The 24,807-nt window shown below is 42.6% G+C and overlaps 2 protein-coding genes across 2 annotated transcripts in view; one reads left to right on the top strand and one right to left on the bottom strand.

Annotated features, from left to right (window-relative positions):
* Positions 1–7,724: 7,724 nt before the first annotated feature.
* Positions 7,725–10,927, top strand: LOC124148096 (zinc finger protein 664-like). Its single transcript, XM_046519033.2, has 2 exons — positions 7,725–7,783; positions 9,659–10,927. Exon 2 carries the CDS (start codon positions 9,675–9,677, stop codon positions 10,818–10,820), a length of 1,146 nt encoding a protein of 381 aa, XP_046374989.1. The 5' UTR covers positions 7,725–7,783; positions 9,659–9,674; the 3' UTR covers positions 10,821–10,927.
* Positions 10,928–15,561: 4,634 nt separating this feature from the next.
* LOC124148143 (ATPase family protein 2 homolog) overlaps positions 15,562–24,807 on the bottom strand; it is a 25,346-nt gene continuing 16,100 nt past the window's right edge. The window contains exons 9-15 of the mRNA XM_048388308.1: positions 24,649–24,766; positions 24,390–24,523; positions 23,174–23,383; positions 22,684–22,817; positions 21,449–21,575; positions 20,316–20,480; positions 15,562–16,676 (exon numbers count right to left, since the gene is read on the bottom strand). Of these exons, the coding sequence (XP_048244265.1) occupies positions 16,500–16,676; positions 20,316–20,480; positions 21,449–21,575; positions 22,684–22,817; positions 23,174–23,383; positions 24,390–24,523; positions 24,649–24,766 (1,065 nt within the window). The 3' untranslated portion in view covers positions 15,562–16,499. The remainder of the gene's footprint in view (positions 16,677–20,315; positions 20,481–21,448; positions 21,576–22,683; positions 22,818–23,173; positions 23,384–24,389; positions 24,524–24,648; positions 24,767–24,807) is intronic.

Below are 24,807 nucleotides of genomic sequence, written 5' to 3'. Positions count from 1 at the left end.
AGAAATGGTGAGGTGAGGTAAAATTGGGTTTAACGTCGCGTCCAAGATTATTGCACTTATATAGCGACGTGCATGCACGTATGTGTGTGTGTGGCTGCTTCTACTAGGCCGGACTGATGCCGATTTATAGTGCTAGCACACTGAGATACCACGCCGCAGTTTAACATGAATACCCCACTCAGACACAGTATACTCACTCCGAGCCGTCCAGTCCTTGTTTTAGCCCCTTAATGCCGAGCGCCAGACAGGGTAACAACAAGTACCATCTTTTAACGGCTTTTGGTATGACGCGGCCGGGGATCGAACCCCGGACCTTCCGCTCTCCGGGCGGACGCTCTACCACTAGACCACGGGGGCGGTCCCTGTATAAATCGATACACTTGGGTACTGGGACAGTCGAATTCAATAAAGTTAGTGAGTCAGCACTACATCAATACCCTATCATATGGTATTCGGAGGCACAGGTGTCCCCGTCGTCTGAGCCGCTGCAATTCGCTGTGCACAGTTGCGTCCCTTACGTGTGTCAGAAAACTAATATCGTGGGTTCGAATCCTATTACACCCTCATTATGTTTCTATGTTTGTCAGCATACCCGTGCTCTTGGGTTTCACCAAAGTGATAAACGTCCAACATAAACCGTGAATAACTTCGGGCTTTCCTGACACATTAAGCCATCATTCAACTGAAATACTGTTTAAATCAGCGTTAAACCGAATTTTACTTACTAAGGAAACTAATGAGTGAGTGAGTTTTGATTTTACGCCGCTTTTAGCAATATTCCAGCAATATCACGGCGGGGGACACCAGAAATGGGCTTCACACATTGTACCCATGTCGGGAATCGAACCCGGATCTTCGGCGTGACGAGCGAACGCTTTAACCACTAGGCTACCCAGGAAACTAATGAGCACGACCAGAGACCCCTCAAACCACATCTCGTGATGAGGATCAAACAGAATCGACGGCGTTACCTGTGGATTCTAATGAGACCATCGTGAGCTAACTTAAACGCTGGTGGAAATAAGCTGGAATTTGAGAATGTTCTTTTTCTTAGTACTAGCCAATTCACCTGTTTCGGGAATAAATATGTCTTAGTTAATGGATATGTTGATGACATCTTTAAAAATCCGCCGACAAGGTCGTGATACATTGCATTGGTATTCGTTTGGAAAAAGTTTGATATGTGCTTCAATCAATGTTTTCCGGTAGCCATGAGAGCACCAAGTTAAACACACATTATAATACATAAAGACCCGGGTCGCTAAGACCCGTCAAGTAACTACGATTGGGTATTTGGTGCATGTGCTTAACTGCCATGGCATTCGTCTTGATTATTATACAATATAGGCGGCCTTAAACCAGACAACATAATACATTCTTTGCTAATCTATAGTTGTTTCACTTCATTATTGTTGACGATAATGAAAGAGCATATCTTATTCCAGTCATATGGAGATTTATCAGAATATCCGAGACACTACAGGGTTAAATAATGCTTATTTATTAGTGTGATTTGTATGTGTTGCAACCAGTAACCTGTCCCCACCGGCAGACGGTTGTGTTTTGGTGTTTTACAGCTTTAATATTTAACATTGGTGGTAGGCTCTCCATGCTTATTTGTTGAGGGAGAATTAATCATTTAAAAATGTAATGCACTAGGATCTGTTTCACTAGAAAAGACGAACAATTTGTAATAGGAAATGGCAGTACAAAAATATAGGATAAATCACTTTACAGTGATGACACTAGGTGTTTTCGAAACGGTGAGCATCCTCTGTCCTACTTAAACGAAGACCAAACTATCACGGGGGGAGATAAACGGGCTTCACACATTGTACTCATGTCGGGAATCGAACCCGGGTCTTTGGCGCGACGAGCGAACGCTTTAACCACTAGGCATGAAATATCCTAGAATAATCGATCCAGTCATCTGATGGTTCTCTGTTTCGTTTTAAGAAAATCCCCGTTCAGCTTCTATTTATTGTGGGAGCGGAGGGGTAACCAAGTGGTTATGACGAAGGCCCGGATTTGATTCCCCACAAATGACTAAAATGACTATAAAAGTCCAGTTTCCACTGGATTTTTAGAGTCAGTTAACGCCCTTGCCTCGAGAAGATGGGTTGTAAACTACAGAAAAATGGCGGACCTTGCTGGTTGCCACCGCTGAACGGCTGGGTTTAGAAAACAGGTTCCAACTCAACGTCCCCTGCCAAATGTTCCTGACGAAATCGTTATCTATAACCTGACAAATACTGTACCGCAAAAGAAACGTCACCATGGATAGATATCTGAGAAACCTTATTTGTCCAAACACTGTAAACATACTTTAAGACACATTAAAAAGATGAAGCTTGGCAAAACTGATCATCAAGGTTGAAGTTAAAGTGTCAAATGTTCTTAAAGTGAAACACGACACTAGTCTCTGAGAAAATGGCATCACAAGGCAGTATCTCGTTTGTCCGCCATGTGCATTGATGACTGCCGTGCAACGTCGATACATGGAATGGATGATGCGGTTGATTAAGGCCACAGGCACTTGAGCCCACACTCTGAGGAACGCCTGACTCAGTTCAGCTGCAGCTGTCGGCCTTTGTCGGACGTCATTGAATCTCGTCCCACTTGTGCTCAATGGGATTTCAATCGGGACTGAGTGCAGGCCACTGCATGGCTCTGATGCCATTCTGCTGGAGGCAGTCTCTTGTTGCTCTTGCAGTGTGGGCACGGGCGTAATCATGCTGAAACTCGTGGTTGAGGCGACGTGCCAAATGAGGTATGGCGTGTGGTCTCAAGACTTGAACAATGTATCGAGCTGCTGTGACACCATTGCCTCTCCCTGGACCGGTGTTCTGGAAGACCAAAGGGCCGACCCTCTGCGCAAGACCAATTCCTTCCCACACCATGATGCTCGGACCACCCCAAGAGTTTCTATCAACAACACAAGCATCCGAATAACAAGCATGCCATCTGCTGTTGAGATACAGTAACGGCTCTCGTCTGAGAAGAGTACTCTTCTCCATTGCTGTGGCGCCAATGCTGGTGCTGTTTTGCCCACTGAAGACGGCCCCGGCGATGACGTGGTGTCAGAATGGGCCCTCGGTGTGGCCTGTGACAGTGGAGGTGTCTGCTCGTCAATCGTCGACGAACGGTGTCCACACTAATGTGTCGCTGATTTGTCCCCATGGTCTGTCGAGCAGTGTCCGCAGCAGTAACAAAGCGATCTTGAAGATGCTGTTGCACAATCTGACGATCCTGACATCGGGTGGTGACCTTTGGTCTTCCTTACGCGGTCGGTCATCTGTAGTGTTGGTGGTCTGGTACCGTTGGTGGAGCCTGTATATGGTCCTTGCGTGGACTTGAAATGCATTGGCTACTTGCCGGGCGGTTTGTCCAGCTTGCAATCGTCCAAGGGCTTGGTGTCGCTGATTTCTTGTCAATCTTGGCATGTGGTAGCAATTCAATAACGAATGAATGTTTTATAGGGCAAGAAATGGAGGAACGCATGTGCATTTCAGTTTGCACGGAAATCACGTACATCGGGTTACCATGGCCATTGCCGTGATGCGTTTGGGCGATCGGTTTTATTGTCATCAGCTTTGGGATTTTTTATCATAAAATTTAATTTTTCCGGACAAGGTCATATTAAATTTTTAGAAACCTTTGCAAAAATTACCCAGATATTTAAATGACAACTTTTCATGTAATGTTACATGGGGTAACGTTTCTTTTGCGGTTCAGTATACTTGTATGGTGGCTGTGTGGGGTAAACGATGTATGCACTGCTCGAGGGGATCTAAATTCCACTTCAGACGAGTCGTGGTCAGACATCTACACCAACCCGAAAAAAACATAAGATGCATAAAAACGGATAGAAATGTGTATATTATTTGTGAGTGAGTGAGTGAGTGAGTATGGTTTTACGCCGCTTTTAGCAATATTCCAGCAATATCACGGCGGGGGGACACCAGAAATGGGCTTCACACATTGTACCCATGTTGGGAATCGAACCCGGGTCTTCGGCGTGACGAGCGAATTGTATTATTTGTCGAATTTGCACACTAAAAGAAGACTGCATGATAATTTTCGCATCATTGCAGACCGAGCGGTAATGCTCTGCCTGAACGTTATACAGCTTTACCTATTTGACAAATGATAACATACCTCTACTGTTTTGGAAACATCGATGGTTTCATTATTTTACTAGGCAAGATAAGATTCGTGTCGCATGTTACTGTTTCATATGTCATACTTAATGAGGTGTTTCATACATTGGGAGGGGTGGGGTGCGGAATTGCCTCCCATAGATGTTGCTTGTGTAACAGGGGGAGAAGTGATCCAACAAATGACATCCTCAGCTTGTCGACGGTGTTAACCACTTTGGTCATGTGGACAAGGCGTACGATCTCAGAGGGACCGTGGTTTGAATCCAATCACGGAAGTCAAAAAATTTATGGCCGCTACTTTGGGGCCGCGCGTGCGCCTGAGTACGTTTACATTAAACTTGAGCAAAATAAGTCTCAAGTTTTGGAATGGCATTTAGAATAAGTCTCAGTACGTTTAACTCCTAACCTTTCTTACATCTGTGATAGTGGCTTCACAAAAGCATAATGAGCCCATGCCATGTTACTAGTTTGAAGGTGCTGTCCCATTTTCAAGCAATGGTTTAATAGCCCATATGTCAATTAAATACTTGTATGCAATGTAGTTGTCATTCTTGATAGCCTCAAATTATACTTCTTCTAGTCCAACCGCCTTGGTACCTTTGTATCTGGAAACAGCAGTTCTAAATTCTAACAATAAAATAGAAGAATTTAAAAAATAGTCCACTGCGTCTCAACCCTCCTGGAGATCACATGTAATATGTCCATCAATGTTCACCAGCTCCACTTGAATGTAGGACTATCTATCATTACCAAGACCTGTTTCATCTATCTCTCTCCAAACCTCCCGTCCACTGTGGTGGTGTAACAAACTAGAGAGTGACGCTTGTTTTTTCAAGTTGAACCTGCCGAACAATCTGTAAAAAAAAGAGACTCAAAAGTGATTTTAGATGTGAATTATATATTTTATATAACAATCCAACAAATGGTAATCGATTGTTCACAACTCACACATCACTGTCATTGTCCCAGGTTCCGTATTGCACATATGGAACAGTAGATTGGCAAGGTGAAGGCCATCTGTTCTCAATATCTTGTATGGCCACCATTAGCGACCAAAACTGACTGGCATCGTCGTCCCATGGAAGCAATCAGACCCTGGATTGTGGCCTGGGGAACTTTCAATCATTCTGCCTGCAGTGCTTGTGCCAACAGTCGAAGGTTTTGTAGTTGTTGCTGATGTTCTCGCAGTCGTTGATCCAGTGCATCCTATTAAAGGTTGATCGGTTTTATATCTGGAGACCTGGAGGGTCATGACGGGACATGGATGGTGTGATTCCTGGAAGGGGCTGTATCAGTTTTGCCGTGTGAGATCGGGCGTTGTCTTGTTGGAATATGACGTTTGATTGATGCATAATGGGACGGGCGTGTGCCGTTGAATTACCCAGGTCTGTTCTACCAGTGTAGGAGATGGCTGCCCACTTCATCACACTACAACCACCAAAACTGTCCACTTCCTGTATGCAGTTTTGTGCATAACGCGCGACGCCTGTAAACACGACGTCTGCCATCTGCACGGCGAAGCATAACACGTGACTCGTCACTTAACCAATCTTGTCTCCATCGCAGTTGTGGCCATACTATGTGACACCATTAACGTCACAGTCGACAATGCAGCTCCGTCCAAATGACACATCGAAATGGTCGTCTATACCTTCAATGTGTAAACGTTTCCTAACACTCTGGGACTGTATCCTACGCAATCCTGGTATTGTCGTAGTTGTAGAGGTGACGTGGTGGTTCTTTCACGTAAGTGACGTAGCTGTATCAATCTGTCCTGTGCTCTGGTATGTATCCGTGGTCGACCGGATCTTGGAAGGTCACGTGTTGGTCCGTGTATCTGATAACGCTTCTGGTATTGGTGCTTGATTCTACGTGGAAAACCTGGCTACAACGGAAGATGGTTCTCCTATTTGTGCGTTGGGCTTCCGTCAGTCGTGGCATGGTTTCGCTGTTCACTTGTTGTAAGATTGTGGTGGCATGAAAATGAAAACCCAACGTCTTTATAGCCCAACAAGTGATGTTGCACGTGCATGTCATGTTGGTGTGTTTCGGTGCCAGACTCTCACGTGGTGGTGTTTTTGCGATTTTTTCATCTTTTCACCAAATTTATGCAGTACCTCATTCTTTCCACACAAATCAATCCCAATTCATGGAGCAAAGACCAATTCATTTTTGGTTGTAATTTTGTATGGATGTCATTTCGAGCAGTTTGAAATTCCTGTCCTAATTTACTCTTTTAAAGGATGGAATGTTTTCATTTCACAATCCCAATTGTCTTGCAAAGTATTGATCCAATGTGGTTTCATAACATGAACAAATACGCGTGTATTCAAAAGCAATGGTTTGTTTCCCATATAGACAATGTATTGTTAATTTCTACATCCACACGTTCAATTTTATATATGTTATTTTAAAAGCAGCTTTTCGCAAACAAGTTTTGTTAGCTTGCCATTCTACAAAGAAGTTAGTTCTCAATATTGCCTCGGTCGACCCAATTAGAAACAGCCATATGGGGTCCTCTGAACTAGTGGACCAATGGACATTGTCTTGAACTTTAACCAGCGGATTAAAACTTTAATAAGATGACAACTGAATTGTGTCTACATTAATTAAAAAGTAAACTTAATTCACGTTATTCAAAAATCAATCATATAAAATAGAAATGTTAAGCTAATGTAAGCGAGAATGGTGTGCGATTGTGGTAACTGTCGAGCTATGATGGCGGTCTGTAAATAATCGAGTCTGGACCAGACAATCCAGTGATTGATATCACGAGCATCGATCCACGCTATTAGGATACGATGACATGCATCAACCAAGTCAGCGAGCCTGATCACCCGACCCCGTTAGTCGCCTCTAACGACAAGCATGGGTTACTGAAGACCAATTCTACCCCGGATCTTCACGGGTCTGTAGTAATACAAAAGGGACCGACAGATATGGGTTGTCGTTGGTTGCAAAAGTCAACATTGGATTTGTCCCAATTTCCCGAGGTGGAAGGTACTTGATACATTTTTATATGTAATACGTATCACGTTCTATGTACACTTATAAATGTTCGTTGTCTGCATTGCATTGCAACATAATAATATACGCATGAATAAATAGTGTGATTTTTTATAAAATAAAGCTACCAATTCAAAATCACTTTTGTGAAGAAAGTGCGTTTAAACCATTTTAACACAGTGGTAAATAAGTCTGAAATATACTGTACCTTAATTACCCTATTTTTTTTGGGATTACACGGATCACTTTCCTCCATACCTTAACAATAGGGACCGGCAAAGTGAATCGTGCATGATGAATGCACATGCGGATGCCTGTCAATCAAGAAGATATAATGGAATTCGAAGTATTCCCTCTCAAACCACAAGCCTTCGGCTTCCTTCCAAGCTAATACCCTGACAATACTACTCAAACACCAGACCCATAAGCCGTGGAAGCAATTGTAAAGTAGGGTGCGATCTCATTGCCACAACAAACCAAAAGCCAGCTACTCTCTCCGACCTTTGATGTGCACAACGTATATATACTTGTTTGTCATGTCGGGCTAGAAGGAGAGTCCTCAGTTTGGTCATCGGAAACATAACAGTCTGTTCCATTTCTTCTCGCTGGTGACGAAGGTAAGTTGAAATCGGGTGCTTACGTCAATGTGACTACTTGGAATAATGGTGTTTCTATATGAATTGAGACACAGTATCAAGTCTTTACTGGGGTGGCTATTCATGTAACCCTGACTAAAGTATAATATCAACTTCTAATTTGATAACTGCCCTCTTTTAAATATGCATCTATCACATGTTTGATCAGAATAAATCGTTGTTTACCAAGATGAGAAGGCATTCTCACAATTCAGACAATTTTTCCTATTCTGATTTCTATCATCCTAACTTACTGTCAGATATGTAGAAGTTCACTGTTACATGTTTCTATATGCAATTGAATGTTACTTACAATATAAGTTTAATCATGCAAGAAGTGCACGGAGAAAGATTACCGTTTCAAATCTTTATTGGTGCGTTAGATGAGGAGTCAATGGTTGATAATATATACCGTCAATCCTTTGACTGTTCATACGGGTAAATGAGTGAATTGGGTTGAATGTCGTTGCGAGAAATATTCCAGCTATATTACGGCGATATTTAAATTATCGATTCTGGACCAGACAACCCAGTGACTGTCAACGTGATCAGCTATTAATGATATTGGGGAATGATCACACGCAATCAGGTATTTCACCGAGTTGATCATGACCATCCGATTAAACTCAGCGGTAGTCGGCTCTTGTTAAAAGTTATTGTGGGCATCAACTTCTCCGGGACCTCGACGTGGCTCAGTTTACACATATTTCTATATTCGTTGCAAAAACCGTGTATCCAGCAGATACTGCTCTGTGTATTTATCATGCCAGTAACAGACACAAACCCCGATATAAAACTAAAATCATAAAATAATATCAAGTGACTTAGTTTTAAACTAGTTCTGAACGGGAATATATGTTGAGAGTGAGTGAGTGACCAGCGAACGTTCTTACCACTGGGCTACCTCCCCACCCCTAATCTGTTGAGAAGGTACACACCATTGTAGTGTGTGAGTGAGTGAGTTAGGGCTTACGCCGCTTTTAACAGTATTCCAGTTATATCACGGCGTGTCAGATTAATGTGGGACGAAAGCCCGAAGTGATGCAGGTCTCAGACGTTTACCACTTCGGTGAAACCCACGAGCCCGGGTATGGTGCTGACAAACCTAGAAACATAATCGGGGCACACCATTATAATATTGTCACGAATGGTCTTATTGGTGTGACACAATGTGGCCATTACCCGCGCTTGGGTCAGCTGCTCCTGGGTTCTAACCATCCATTATATCTGATTACAGTCAAGTCCCGTTAATCCGACATTGTTGGTTGCATTATGATTATGTCGGATTAACGAGTATTTCGGATAAACGAAATTTGGCAGTATCAACGTTCGTGATCGAAAATTGGACAACTACACGTTAGATAACGATTTAAACATGTTGCAATAAAAAAACGAAAAAAGGAAATATTCATATTGTTGTGTTACATTGTTAACGGGTCTAAATAGCACTGATTTAATCGATTCCCATCATTTGTGTCGGATAAAGCCGATTTTCGGATTAACGAGTGTCGGATTAACGAGACTTGACTGAATATATATATGATCCATTGCCTGTCAACACAGTTCACGTGCTCGTGATTTTTACCAAATCGTAAAACGTCTTCGACTTTAAACTAACGATAAGCTGACAATAAATAATCCTGTTCGTATTTGTTCAAGCTTTATAAATCAGAATATTTCTTTTGTTAACGGGCGTATTGATATCTACAAGCCCGTATGATATACATCACAGGCATATAAACATACGTTAACGGTGGATAATTGAGGGTCTATCCTCATAACCGTGCAAATTTAAGTAGATTTCAGCCAACTCACTCAGGGAGTCCACATTTACATAGACTATATTTACATATGCAGGTGCGGGAAACTGGAAATGGCACCAAAGACGAAAAGAGGAAAAGCTAAACGCATAGACCACAACTGCGAAACATGTGGCAAAGTGTTTTCCAAACCCTCGGAGTTGACCATCCACACGAGAGTACACACTGGCGAGAAGCCATATGGATGTGAAGTGTGTGAGAAACGATTCTCCCAGAAGTCGGGTCTGAAGAATCACATGGCCACCCACATTGGCGTCAGGTCGTTTAAGTGTGATGTGTGTGACATGGCGTTTACACTGAAGTGCAACCTTACGAAACACGCAAAGCTCCACACAGGGGAGAAGCCACACCAGTGCCCTGTATGCGACAAGCGATTCGCAGCCGGAGGGAACATGAAACTACACATGGAGATGCATGCGGGGCTGAAGCCCTACAAGTGTGATACCTGTCCAAAAGCTTTTGCTTCAAAGAGTGCGCGTGAAAAACACAAAGCAACACATCTTAAAGATGCCTTGCCTTTGTGTGGGCTTTGCAATAAGTCTTTCGTAGATGAGGATGTCCTGGACAAACACAAGCTGATACATGACAAGGAATGTTTCAGATGCGGGATGTGCAAGGAGCCGTTTCACAGCACAGGGGATTTGTATAAACATATACGAACACATGGAGGATACAAGAAGGGCGACTTTGCTTTTGGATGTGGATTATGTGAGAAGGTGTACACATATTGTTCCCGGCTGACAGATCACCTGGTATCACATACAGGTTTAAATGCATACAAATGTCTCCAGTGTGAGAAATCCTTCTCCTCCGTTGCCCAATTTAATCGCCATGCTAATGTCCACAGTGATGCAAAACCTTTCGTCTGTAACAACTGCGGGAAATGTTTCGCGACGGCGGGCTACCTAAGAATACACATGGGCGTGCACGGCGACGTCAAGCCGTTCTCCTGTCTGGTGTGTGATAAGACATTTCTTCATAAACAAAACTTGAACACCCACATGAAAGTACACTCTGCCTTAAAACCGTTCGATTGCCAGGTATGTCAGAAGGCGTTTTCTTCCAAAGAAAACCTGAACACACATGTCAGATGTCACACGGGATTACAACCTTTTCAATGTGACAAATGTGGACGAAAATTCAGTCAATCGGGGGCACTGAAGAAACATATGAGACTCCATGAGGGAGACACAGAGTGAGCTGGGTTTAACGCCGATTTGGATATTTCAGTTACATCAGGGCGCGTCAACGTGATGTTGAAAGAAAGCCTGAAGTGATGCATGTTGGTTGGTTGGTTGGTTTGTTTGTTGTTTAACGCCGCACTCAGCAATATTCCAGCTATATGACGGCGGTCTGAAAATAATCGAGTCTGGACCAGACAATCCAGTGATTGATATCATGAGCATCGATCCACGCAATTGGGACCGATGACATGCATCAACCAAGTCAGCGAGCCTGACCACCCGATCCCGTTAGTCGCCTTTTACGACAAGCATAGTCGCCGATTACGGCAAGCATGGGTTGCTGAAGACCTATTCTACCCCGGATCTTCACGGGTCAAGTGATGCATGTCTAGGAGATCAAATAGCATGCAAGCTAATGATCATATAATAAGGGCGATTCTGGGATTCGAACCCATATGATCCTGGATTGTGTGTAGAGGGACGCGTGTACAGTTCTGTTAAATGAGTACTGTATTACGCTCCTCTTAACAATGTCCTAGTGATGTCACGACTGAAGACACCACAAATGTGCTCCATTGAACCCGTGTTGAATCGACCCTTGTCCATCGGCGAGACGAGTGAAGTTTGGATAATTTTGTCTTCATTACTTTCTTATCTTTTTTGAGTTTGTCAATATATTTGGTTTCGAGATATAATACTTTATGGATGAAAACGTAAAATGCACTCGTGTAAGGAATGTTGCGAATAATGTTCTCCCTGGAAGTATTTATCAAACTGAAGTATATTTAGTATCGGCAAACGTTTGTAAATATTCATAATTCTTTTTAAATCTTGTATGTTGAAAAGTCACAGCCTGAAAAAAATATGTGAAATCATATATCCTATATGTAGTTGTGGTCTATTTCTATTTATGGAACTATTTATTCAGAGTTTCCCAGTAGCTTCATTTAATAAACTGAGTCACATTCATTTTATTGTTTTTCTTGTGATAAATGTGAGGAAAGGATTTTATCTTCCCAAAATATCATCTGGAGAGAAATTGTATATATCATGTCTATTATGATTATACTTATTACATACCATGGCACGTGCACTCAAAACATGTATATTGAGTTCTACTGTAGGCCACGTGGCCCATGTGTTTCTGTACAAACGTTTTCTTTTAATAAACACTTTAACAATGGTTTATTGATATTATGGAGAATCATTCTATTAACAACCATGAATGAAATATTTTTTCATGTCTAAAATACGTGTTGTTTAAATCAGGAAATATGTATAATATCTGAAAATGTTAGGGAATATGTATATTCCCTGAGTGAATCAGACATTACATATATTCCCTGAAAAGTTCAGAGAATATATGCTCGTCAAAACAATTTAGGGAACACTGACATTTTGTAGCACTGTTCATTCGATTCCTTTTGAATTTGGTAAATGGCCTCCTGATCGGCGGCTAACGTACTGATATTGAAGACCATCCTTACTCAGGTGACTTCATGACCAGCACAAAGAATTTGAATCATACTGGACTCGTCAACGTTCATTTTGAGCAGCACTCATTTTCATGGATATTTTTGTTGTAATCTACTCCTCACAGCTGCCGTAAAAATGGAGATCGTGCATTCGCTCACTTATTCTCATGAAGCACGAGCCACAAGGAATTTTTGTGCGAAATTTGGGTTGATAAAGGCAGGTCGCTATGAAACTGCATCTCTGTGTTCAAATGCCACAACGTCGACACCTCACGATTGAAGAACGAGCCAGAGCTATTGGGTGGTTAAATGAGAATGTTTAACAGCGGGAAGCTCCTCTAAGGTTAAATGTTAGTCCATCCTCATTTGCAGATTACGTCAGCGATTCCAACAAATCACAGTACGTGATAGACCAAGGTCAGGACGCCCTCGTGTGACAACAGGAAGAGAAGACCGGTACGTCACTGTTGAAGCGTTGAGGCGGAGAAGAAACAGCAAACAATCTTCAAAGGCAATTGAGGGCCGCTACAGGAACAAGTGTCAGTGACCACACCATAAGAAACCGTTTGAGGGAAAGAAACATCAGGCGTCGACGTCAAGCCGTTAAACCCCTTCTTCTTCCGCGTCACAGAGCAGACAGAGACGCATGGGCACGGCAATACTGACAGTGGACAAGACAACAGTGGTCACGGGTTTTTTTTTCTGACGAATCTCGGTTCTCACTGCAGCATAATGACGGTCGTGTTCTTGTCTACAGACGGCGTGGGGAACTTTTTGCTGACGTCAACGTCCTAGAGCACAATCGTTTGGGTGGTGATAGTGTCATGGTGTAGTCAACCTTCTCATTTAATCACAGAACCAATCTGTACGCCATCAACGGGAATTTGAATGCTGCTCGCTACATGGATGAGATTCCGAGACCAATGTTGATTCCTTGTCTTCATCGCCCACAGGCGGTTTTCCAGGATGACAATACTAGACCTCATCATGCACGCATAGTCACTGACTTTCTGGGACAAAACAATGTTACTCGCACTCGCATGGAATGGCCAGAATATTTCACCTGATATGGCACCCATTGAACACGTATGGGATCTATTAATGAGACGTGTTAGGGAGAACCACCATCCACCTCAAGATCTGCGCCAGCTTGCTCAATGGCTGAGTTTGGAGTGGCATGCTATCCCACAGAACACACTACAGACATTAGTGACATCCATGAGGCGTCGCTGTGTTGCATGTGTGGCTGCTAGGGGCGGACACACTCGTTACTGACTTTTCTCTCATGGCCTGGATTTCCAACTTTGACCCCAGTGACATTATTGACATCAACACTTGTTCACGTTATGAAATGTAGTGGATTGTTCATGATCCTTTCTTACTGTATACGCGGTCATTATTGAATTTACTACACGTCTTCGTCTTCTGTTCCTTTTTTATTTTAAGTGCAAACATGTCAGTGTTCCCTAACTTCTTTTGAGTAGTATACATATTCCCTGTAACACATATACATCCTCTGGGGTTGGGACTTACGCTGCTGGTGCCTCTGCCATTGACTCTTTCATGGGTCTTAATGGTCTTGCCGCTGGAACAGGTGACATATGCTGGCTTTGTTCTTGATGAGACGGGAAATCTGATAGACAGGGGTTGGTAGGGTATGGGTCCCAAACCTAAAGGACGTATATATCAGATCCCCTGCAACTGTGGCCACCAATACATTGGAAAAACTCTTAGACCCCTCAACACCAGACTCAAAGAGCATCAGACCTCTGACATGTTATCCAATCATGTAAAATACATGTTTTACTGTAAATGCAATATCTTGGCTCATTGCTTTGGATACTATGAAGGGTGTAGACTGTTTGACGCTATTGAAAGGCCTTCCACTCAATCAGTTAGTCCTGCGAATATTCAGGATTGCGGCTATGTCAAGGTTTGGCATAACACGTGTGTATTCTTCACACATATCGTGATAATTTGATTCACTTTAGTGTTATTGATGACAAACAAATGTTAAAAGATCATATCGAAGTACACTTCAATATTGGACATCAACTTTCCCCTGAACCGAAAATTCATGTTTTCATTTGCGTTCGTTTCATAGAAACCTATATTAGATTAATTTAAATGTAGCTCTTAGATGGTGAGGTGAAATTGGGTTTAACGTCGCGTCCAAGATTATTGCACTAATATAGCGACGTGCATGCACGTGTGTGATTGTGGCTGCTTGTACTAGTCTGGACTGATGCCGATTTATAGTGCTAGCTCACTGAGATACCAAAAGTGACACTTCCTTCCCACTGAGCTCAGATAAGTACAATAATGATACAAGGGGTGGGGGTCCTTACGAGTCTTCTTACCACGGCAATCAGAGCAACGTGCAGGCATAAATTAATTGGTTGCGATCACCAATTAGACCCAAATATAGGGTAAAATAATCCAATGAATAAAGTTTTACGGTGATTTAAGGATTAAAATTAAGCTGAAAAGAGGAAAAAACACTTCATATATCCAATGAGAGGCTTTAGGTAAGGCAATACAAGCCATAATCAAGAATATAAAATGTCATCTTATGTCTACCATCTTGAAGCATTTGGATGTACCGGGTTCAACTAAACCATGTAAACAGCACATGCTTCACGCTGCTTATATAAACTTCCACATTGATGACATAATAGGTAATCTCATTTATCCATACTACCCATCTCGCAATCTGAAGTCTGGATTACTGAATGAGTGAGTGAGTATGGTTTTACGCAGCTTTTAGCAATATTGCAGCAATATCACGGCTGGGGGACACCAGAAATGGGCCTCACACATTGTACCCATGTCGGAAATCGAACCCAGGTCTTCGGAGTGACGAGCAATCGCTTAAACCACTTGGCTACCTGACCGCCCCGATTATTGAATGAAGAAGTACCATTTGAACAGTACAAATGTATACTCACTGCCAAAAGAAACGCAAACCATATAAGAATCATCGGTATATCGGTAAAGCTACATCCAACAAGTAGCATTAAACAGAAGAATATATTTTGTTAAAAATGTCAAAATTTTAAACTTCATTTTGCTCATTTGTTGTGTTCGTATTACCTTTACCTGTCAAATATGACTGAAAACTATGACAAGATTCTTTGAATAAAGTTTTGTTGTTACTAATTTCTCCTAATAATTGTTTTTGTACCGACTAGACTTTGAATTCATATATTTCTAAACAAAGTATTTTACTTTTGAGTGGCTATTATTTAGCCAGTAGCCAGGGCCTGAAGCACAATTGTTTAGCCAGTAGCCAGGGCCTGAAGTACATTTGGAACTCATGACTACTGTACAGACCATCTTGAAATCATTGGGATAATGTCCCAAGGAGATGAACACCAAAAACACGAATAGACACACAAGGGTGAGATTGTGTTTATCATAAAAAATCATGCTACAAAATAAATGTGTTTTTGTATGCATTTTCCTGCACCTGCGCGCCAGCACAGTGCAAGTGTAGAACTACTGTGATGCCATGACCATACAATAGGCATGTCGTCCCGCCATAGATATTGGCACAAACAAACAACTGTTTCGTCAAACAAATGTTGCTTTAACTTAAAAAAAGGCGATATCTGCCATAACCAATATTGGATGATAGAATAGAAACAACGTGTTGAGATATACTCTTTTCAGACAGGCGATCTTGTCAGTTCTTCACAGACACATGAACTAATTACAGTTGCATACATGGTGTGTATTTCCCCATTTAGACAATGGATATTATAGCTTCTTCACACAGGTATGACCATGGTTGATAATTACAGTTGCATACATAGTGTCTATGGTGTGTGTCCTCACATAGATATCGAATACTGAATACTCAAATTTCCTCGGACAGTGTGTGTGTGTATTGTGTTTTGTTGTTTGACACAGAAGTGATTTGAAGTGAAATGGGTGTAACGTCATGTTCAAGATTATTGCACTTACACAGCGACATGCGTGTATATTTGTGGCTGCTTGTACTGGTCTCGACTAAGCCAATATTATCGTGCTAGCCCACTGAGATACCATGCCGCAGTTTTACATGGATACCACACTCAGACACAGTATACCCTCAACGACAAACTCCAGGCAAGGTAACAACAAGTACCATCTTTTAAAGACGTGGCTAGGGATCTAACCACTGACCCTCTGCTCTCCGGGCATACAGCACCTCACAAGCAACACTTGGCAGCTGCAGTTATACAGCATGCAGGCCACTCTGTTCACTGTATGTCTCATAAAACAGCAGCTTCTGGTGACTGATGCGAGGCTTCACTGTGCACAGAGCCTCTGTGAAATGTCTGTGTCGCACAACAGAGCTGTGGATGTCTTCCTGTAGAGCAAACAGTGCTGCCTCGTGACACACTGCGGATACCTGCAAAACAAATTAAAATTATTGATCCCTTTGAGCTCATTATAACCGTAGTTTACTGTAGTTAGATGCATAATGTACACATAATAGATGCATAGATATAAGATATGGCATTAACATACAAACAATTAAGAGTTATGTTTAAATAAAAGTGAGACACTATTTTGGACAAAAGATGTACAAGCTCTCCTGCTTTTCACAACAGGAGTTCAACAGCGGCGGCCTGTAGGCAATAGTTTAGCTTCAGGATGGAAAGAAATGGGTTGAGTCAGTAATAATCTTTGCTGTTTGATTTACGACTTGCTCCTTGTTTTATGAAGAAAGTCATTCAAATTTGACTCCAAATATGTTATTTGCAGTGCTTAGAATCTTGTTTAGTTTTGATTTGTGTTGAACTGAAAGAGACTCGGGCCAATAACGGGAAGAAAAGTAAGAACACATGTAAAAGAGTGACATCACAGCTTTATTTACATAACAAGAACGGAGCTTTCTCACGCGATTTAGACATCCTTGACATTTACTATAAATGCTATCTGTGTTTGAGTTCCAGTTGAGCATAAGAGTCAATAAAGGTTCCCAAGTACTTGTACTGTCATTAATGGACAAGGGAGTTTGCTTCTAAAGTCAATTATAATCTTTTCTTCCCATTAAGAAGCAGATAATTGTCCCTACACCATGTTGTAAAATTATCAATTCAATCTTTGTGGTCTTGTTCTGATTTGGAGTCGTTCATCAGGCCGATGATAGCTGTGTCATCAGCCAACTTAACACTTGTACAATTCAGATAAGTGCTTGTGCAGTCGTTGGTGTAAAGCGTGAAGAGCACAGATGATATGTGCTGTGCCTGTGCACGTGGGTAGTGTGTTTGATAGAATCCAGTTGACTTTCACGCTCTGTTGCTTGGCCAGGAGAAAAATCCCAGTCCACCCAAAGAAAGTCAAATTTACTCCCATGTGTGCTAATTTCAGTTTCATTATATGCAGCTGGATAGTGTTGAAGACTGATGAAAAGTCGACACAGTGTCCTGATGTATGACTTGATAGTCTCTAGTCGCTTGGTGTTTACAGACATTGTTCAGGAATGACGGAGTTGTATCAACAACACCTCGCTTCGATCTATAGGCAAATTGAAGAGGGTCCAATGTTTCTATCACCTCTTGGCAGAGATATCAAAGAACAGTCCATTCCAATGACTTTATCGTGATTGATGTCAATGACACAGGTTTGTAGTTATTGAATTATTTGGGAGTGTTCTTTAAGGAACAAGTACCGTATAAGGTTCCAGGTTTTCCAACCTGATGGAAGAGTGTCCAGTGTGAGTTGGAATAGCCTGGAAAACATGTGACATAGCTGAACTCTGCGCTGCATTCCTTTAACAATATGACGTCAAGATTGTCTGGTCCTCTTGCTTTCCGGATGTTAATTTTGGCAAAGCTTTGACGTCAGATAATCTCAGTGTTGCTGTTCTTCACAGCCCTACTTGCAGTTTCTCTGTCCTTGGTGAAATCATGTCAATCAAAGTGACAGTGGAAGGAGTTGTTGTCTGCCATATTTATATCTTTGGGACGCAAGGTCCTGCCAATCGTCATATTCCCACCTTGCCAGGCTTCATGAGTTTGTGTACACTACATTGCTTAACGCCCGGTGAAAATATCGGGTTGAGTTGTGATGCAACAGTCAGGTAAAGAAATGAGGCTGTGTATAACTGATGGAAATCAAATTAGCCGTACTCCGTGAATGAACAAAGTGTGAACACCATGTTGCCTCACATTGAAGCTAAGTGTAGAGTCAAGGCCGCACGTCTACAGCACTTGTTGCACAAGAGTTATTGCCCCTCACTTAAACCAGGACATGGCTTGATTCACTTGTCAAAAACTGTGATTACACAGTGGCCACATGTATTTACTGTGATGGTGGAACGTAGAAAAACCAAACCTATGAAGTATTGATGATGCTCGATGACGTGCACAACATTGACAAAAGCTGATTGTGTTCTGCATACACTATTCGATAGCAACAGTTTAATATAAGTAATGGTATGATCCACTGACGAGTTTACCATTACAGAAAAAGCTGATATTGTTCTGCATACATTATTAGATAGCAACAGTTTAACATAAGTAATGGTATGAGCCACTGACGAGTTTACCATTACAGAAAAGGTAGGTAATCAGTCTGAGTTACCTCCCCTGAAAGTGTCCAAAGGGCATGGAATGATTCTGATCACCTTTGACTGAGTGAGTGACTGGAAGTAAGAGCAACAAAGTGTATCGTCCTTGTATGATGACACACACTCACAGTCCAAGAGACTGAACACCAAATCCCCATTTAAGTTGGCATTTATGACAAGCATGATCTGGTAGGGTCCTAGTCTGACTTTTAATATAATGCATGTAATTGAGAAATGTAAGTTTGTTCTACTCCCATGTGTAGTGAAATAGAAGTATAGTTTTGCCTTCAACTATTATAGTTGTAGCACGAGGACCATTTACTTTATTACACTATACATGGGGGTAATGCAAACATTATTACTTTTCTAAGATGTCGAATTTAAGACTCAACTTAAATTTTATTGGAGCTGGGTTTTAAATCAAACGTGTAATGACCTTTGACGTAAATTGAAAATCCTCAAAAGGGAAAACTGACGGGCTCATTAACTGAATTGCCTGCACCCTTACATTCACTGAATTGCCTGCACCCTTACATTAACTGAATTGCCTGCACCCTTACATTAACTGAATTGCCTGCACCCTTACATTCACTGAATTGCCTGCACCCTTACATTCACTGAATTGCCTGCACCCTTACATTAACTGAATTGCCTGCACCCTTACATTAACTGAATTGCCTGCACCCTTACATTCACTGAATTGCCTGCACCCTTACATTCACTGAATTGCCTGCACCCTTACATTAACTGAATTGCCTGCACCCTTACATTCACTGAATTGCCTGCACCCTTACATTCACTGAATTGCCTGCACCCTTACATTTACTGAATTGCCTGCACCCTTACATTAAGAGACGTACTTAGGGTTTGAACGTGATTCAATGCCACTAAAATGATCCGTTCAATGTGTGGATAGCCATAATCCCCTGCAGCAGTAAGTAGGATTATAATTTTTTTTATATTATTTGGCTTCAAATTAATCATGTGACTTGAAACATTCTACAGGTGCTTTGTGGTGTAAAATCGCCTAAGTTTGGTGTTGCTGGTTATTGTGAGTTGAGGTATTTTCTGTCGTACAAGCTGCAACTTTATTTCCACCACTTAAGTTGCTGGACAGTAGTGAAAAAACAATGTTTCTAAGGATACGTTAGATAGCAGGGGAGGTAACTTAAACAGCATCATGATGTCAGTCCACAATGGCTAACTCAAACAGTGCACTTTATCACAGGAAGAAACCGGGGCCTTTAATCTTTTAGCAAAGCATCTTGGAATGTTCCATAGAATAACACAATTTACTAGTCAAAATGTTTAGAAGCTAAAAATAAATGCCAAATTTAATATTGATATTTGTTTGTTTCCACAAACATATATTTGAGAAGAAATATAGCAAAGTAGTTGTGCGGCCTGAGAAGCACTCTGCCCGACAATGATGTATACACAAAACACTATCAGATTAATTTTCGGACTACATACCTCAGCCCCTGAGTATCTGTCGGTCTCCTCAACCAGACCATCCACATTCACATCCTCGTCAACGGGCATCCGCTGCAGATGCAGCTGAAATATTTCCTTCCGTGTGTCTGGGGCGGGCAAGGGAACGTACAGGATCCGATCAATTCTCCCTGGACGCAGCAGGGCCTGTGAGAAGACTTTTTTTATTGTATGGTGTATGAAATTAGACATTGTGAAGAAAAATATGTCAGCTGCATAGGTCCACCTACATAGTATTTGTGCGCCTGGAGCAGACAAACAAGAGAATGATAGTTTGAGTATCAATCTAGAATGGGTATGATGACACACTATACCAGCCAGCTCATAAAGCCTCTCACTGCACACAGCTTTAAATGTGCTTGTGCTGGAAGAGCTGGTTGAGGTTTAATGACTCTTTGGATATTATTTCCCATATCTCATAGCATGTTAACTTAATGTGAGAGATAAGCCTAGAGCCAGTAAAAGATATTTACCACCTTTGTGAAACCCACCAGCATGGATATGGTGCCAACAGTCCAGGGGTCATAATGAAATGGGATTCAAACCCATGATCAACAAATCCTACAGGGATTTATCTGGACATGCTCAGAGGCTGATATTCAGCCCTTAATTTGAAAATGTCCTTAAAACTTCCCTTATTGGATAAAAAATTTCCCCAATTCATGTTAATACAGATCACTAATAACTAAATGTATGGTGTTATAGAAAGAACCTGTATGTCACTGATAAAAGAACCAAGATAAAGGAAAAGGTTTTAATGCTTTGTTATATAATATTGCATGGAATGCATCTCAAAATGCAATGTTAAAATATACTACTCAACTTTTGTTAGGGATAATCAGATAGGTCAGTCTGTTTAAATAAACACTGGACATATTATGAGAATCAGTAGTGTGTGGAAAGATAAAAGTATCCCCATCAACTGAGAAATGCTACACTTTTGAATATAATAAGATAATTTGCCTGCGAGGGGCACTTAGTTTACAATCCTTGATAAGGCCTTGTCCTAAATGACCAATAATGACGTAGTGACATGCAATGCCTGAGCCACCTCACCTGGGCCACCAGCACCCTCTATGTGCAGTACAACAACATACGTAAATATGCATTCCCACCTGGTCTATCATGTCCGGTCTGTTGGTGGCAGCAACAATGGTGACATCCTGCAGCTTCTCAACTCCGTCGATCTCCGTCAGCAGCTGTGCTAGAACACGGTCCGCCACATTGCTGCCTCCAGATGAGCTGGGAACAGCAGGCGTGACATGAATTAGACCAACACAAAGTCTGCCACACTATTGCCTCCAGATGAACTTGGAACAGCAGGCGTGACATGAATTAGACTGACACAAAGTCAGCCACACTATTGCCTCCAGATGAACTTGGAACAGCAGGCGTGACATGAATAAGACTGACACAAAGTCAGCCACACTATTGCCTCCAGATGAACTTGGAACAGCAGGCGTGACATGAATTAGACTGACACAAAGTCAGCCACACTATTGCCTCCAGATGAGCTGGGAACAGCAGGCATGACATGAATTAGACCGACGCAAAGTCAGCCACACTATTGCCTCCAGATGAGCTGGGAACAGCAGGCGTGACATGAATTAGACCAACACAAAGTCAGCCACACTATTGCCTCCAGATGAGCTGGGAACAGCAGGCGTGACATGAATTAGGCTGACACAAAGTCAGCCACACTATTGCCTCCAGATGAGCTGGGAACAGCAGGCATGACATGAATTAGACCGACGCAAAGTCAGCCACACTATTGCCTCCAGATGAGCTGGGAACAGCAGGCGTGATATGAATTAGACTGGTCGACACAAAGTCAGCCACACTATTGCCTCCAGATGAGCTGGGAACAGCAGGCGTGACATGAATAAGACTGACACAAAGTCAGCCACACTATTGCCTCCAGATGAACTGGGAACTGCAGGTGTGACATGAATTAGACTGACACTAAGTCAGCCACACTTTTGCCTCAAGAGGAAGTGGGTAGGAAGTTTGTTTGTCACTTTATATCAGGGTAAGCAATATTCCAGCTATAAGATACATGTCATGGCAGTCCATGAATAATTAAGTATGGGCCAGGCAGACTAGCAGCTATAAGCATGTTCAAATTAATTGGTGGCAACTGAATTTGTTAAAGGCAGGATGTTCTTTTCAGTCTTATTTCTGTGTATTTGAGATGTGGAAACTTCAACTTAGTTTACAAACTGCCAAAAGTCACATGGAATGGCATTTAAGAATATGCAAGAATCATTTAATACAAAACTGCATGAAAAATCATCTTATACATATTGTTGTGGTAGGAATGTCTGTTCACATGAGTCCAGTGGCTACCTACCTCCCTCTCTCCACAGCCAGGGCATCTATCTCATCAAAGAAGATGATAGCAGGAGCAGCAGCCCGAGCCTTCCTGAACACTTCCCTCACGGCACGCTCAGACTCCCCCACCCACTTGCTGAACAGCTCGGGGCCCTAGATGTACACAGGTTAGTTTACTTGCTGAACACTTCCCTCACGGCACGCTCAGACCCCCCCACCCAATGCTGAACAGCTCGGGGCCCTAGATGTACACAGGATATATAACATGCTGAACAACTACAGACCCTAGATATACACAGGACATATCACTTGCAAAACAGCACAGGAGGCTTATAATCAAGCTAATGATGGAAAAAAACATTCACTGAGTTCAAAGATGGATCAAATGTATTCGTTTTGTAGGCACACACATATTCCAGATGGCATGCCTTAACATCTTTATGACTGCCCTTTTTGCTACATTACATCCTCTCTCAACATTGTTATAGACAACATTGTGTATCATTTACCTTGACAGCAATAAAGTTGAGGCCACTCTCTGTGGCCAGAGCTTTAGCTATCATAGTCTTGGAGCATCCGGGGGGCCCATACATGAGCAGGCCTTTGGGAGGGTTGATGCCTAGCCTCTGGAAGGACTCGGGGTGTTTTAGGGGCCACTCTATTGCCTGTTTCAGCTTTAACTTCAACTCGGCCTGGCCACCAATGTCTGACCACAGGACCTGCATGGACACAAAATGAAGACAGTGTATTTTTAATTTTTGTTATTTGGTCATGATGAGCTCTCGTCTTTCAACCATCACACTTGTCACCTCTGAACTCCATGTTGTTGCAAAGAGCTCCCACAACCCACGAGATCCCACAACCCATGAGATCCCACAACCCACAAGATCCCACAACCCACGAGATCCCACAACCCATGAGATCCCACAACCCACGAGATCCCACAACCCACGAGATCCCACAACCCACGAGATCCCACAACCCACGAGATCCCACAACCCATGAGATCCCACAACCCACAAGATCCCACAACCCACTAGATCCCACAACCCACGAGATCCCACAACCCACGAGATCCCACAACCCACAAGATCCCACAACCCACGAGATCTCACAACCATCGAGATCCCACAACCCACGAGATCCCACAACCCACGAGATCCCACAACCCACGAGATCCCATCACATGAACTCCATGTCGCAGCCAACCCACCCCGTCCTATGAGCACCCATCACCTCCCATTGAATTCCCTTTGTACCACTAATGGCTGCCTCCTGTCCCCACTAAATAACTCTTCTTGTCTCCCCACTGATAAACTTCATAGATGATGGGGTTCCTCGACTACTGATGAGCTCCCCTTGTCCCCACTAACCATCTCCTCACAGGATTGTGTTCCTCCTTATGACCTGTCTCCACTGATGAACTCCCCTTGTCCCAACTAACCATCTCCCGCACGATGACGTTCCTCCCAATGACCTGTCTCCACTGATGAACTCCCCTTGTCCCCACTAACCATCTCCCGCACAATGACATTCCTCCTAATGACCTGTCTCCACTGATGAACTCCCGTTGTCCCCACTAACCATCTCCCGCACAATGACATTCCTCCTAATGACCTGTCTCCACTGATGAACTCCCCTTGTCCCCACTAACCATCTCCTGCAGGATGACGTTCCTCCTAATGACCTGTCTCCACTGATGAACCCCTTGTCCCCACTAATTACCTTGGGCACCTCCAGCTGCACCTCCCTCATGGCACTGGGCTGGACAGTGGACAAGGCGTACACTACATCCTCCCTGCATATCACCAGCTGCTTGTTCCCAGTCTGCATCTTCCTCTTCACTGCATGTAAGCCAGCTACAAAAGGATAGAAAGGTTGCAAAAGTTATCTCCCTTGATACCAGAGGCAACAAGCTCTGCAGTTCACAGGTCAGCAGGCATGATATTGACATTCAAAGATCACATTGAAATGAGAACCTTACCTTCTTTACAGATGGCCACCAGGTCAGCCCCTACAAAGCCATGAGCAGCGTCTGCAACATCCGTCAGCTCCTCTGTGGTCAGCGTGTTGGGGGTCCTCTTCAACAGCTTCTCCAGGATCTGACACATGTGATAACAGAAGTCCATCAGGTTTACATTAT

This window comes from Haliotis rufescens, unplaced genomic scaffold (assembly GCF_023055435.1).
Source record: "Haliotis rufescens isolate VD_foot unplaced genomic scaffold, xgHalRufe1.0.p SCAF_7, whole genome shotgun sequence".
In the NCBI taxonomy this organism is placed as follows: Eukaryota; Metazoa; Mollusca; class Gastropoda; order Lepetellida; family Haliotidae; genus Haliotis; species Haliotis rufescens.
This window is presented reverse-complemented; position numbering and strand designations above follow the sequence as displayed.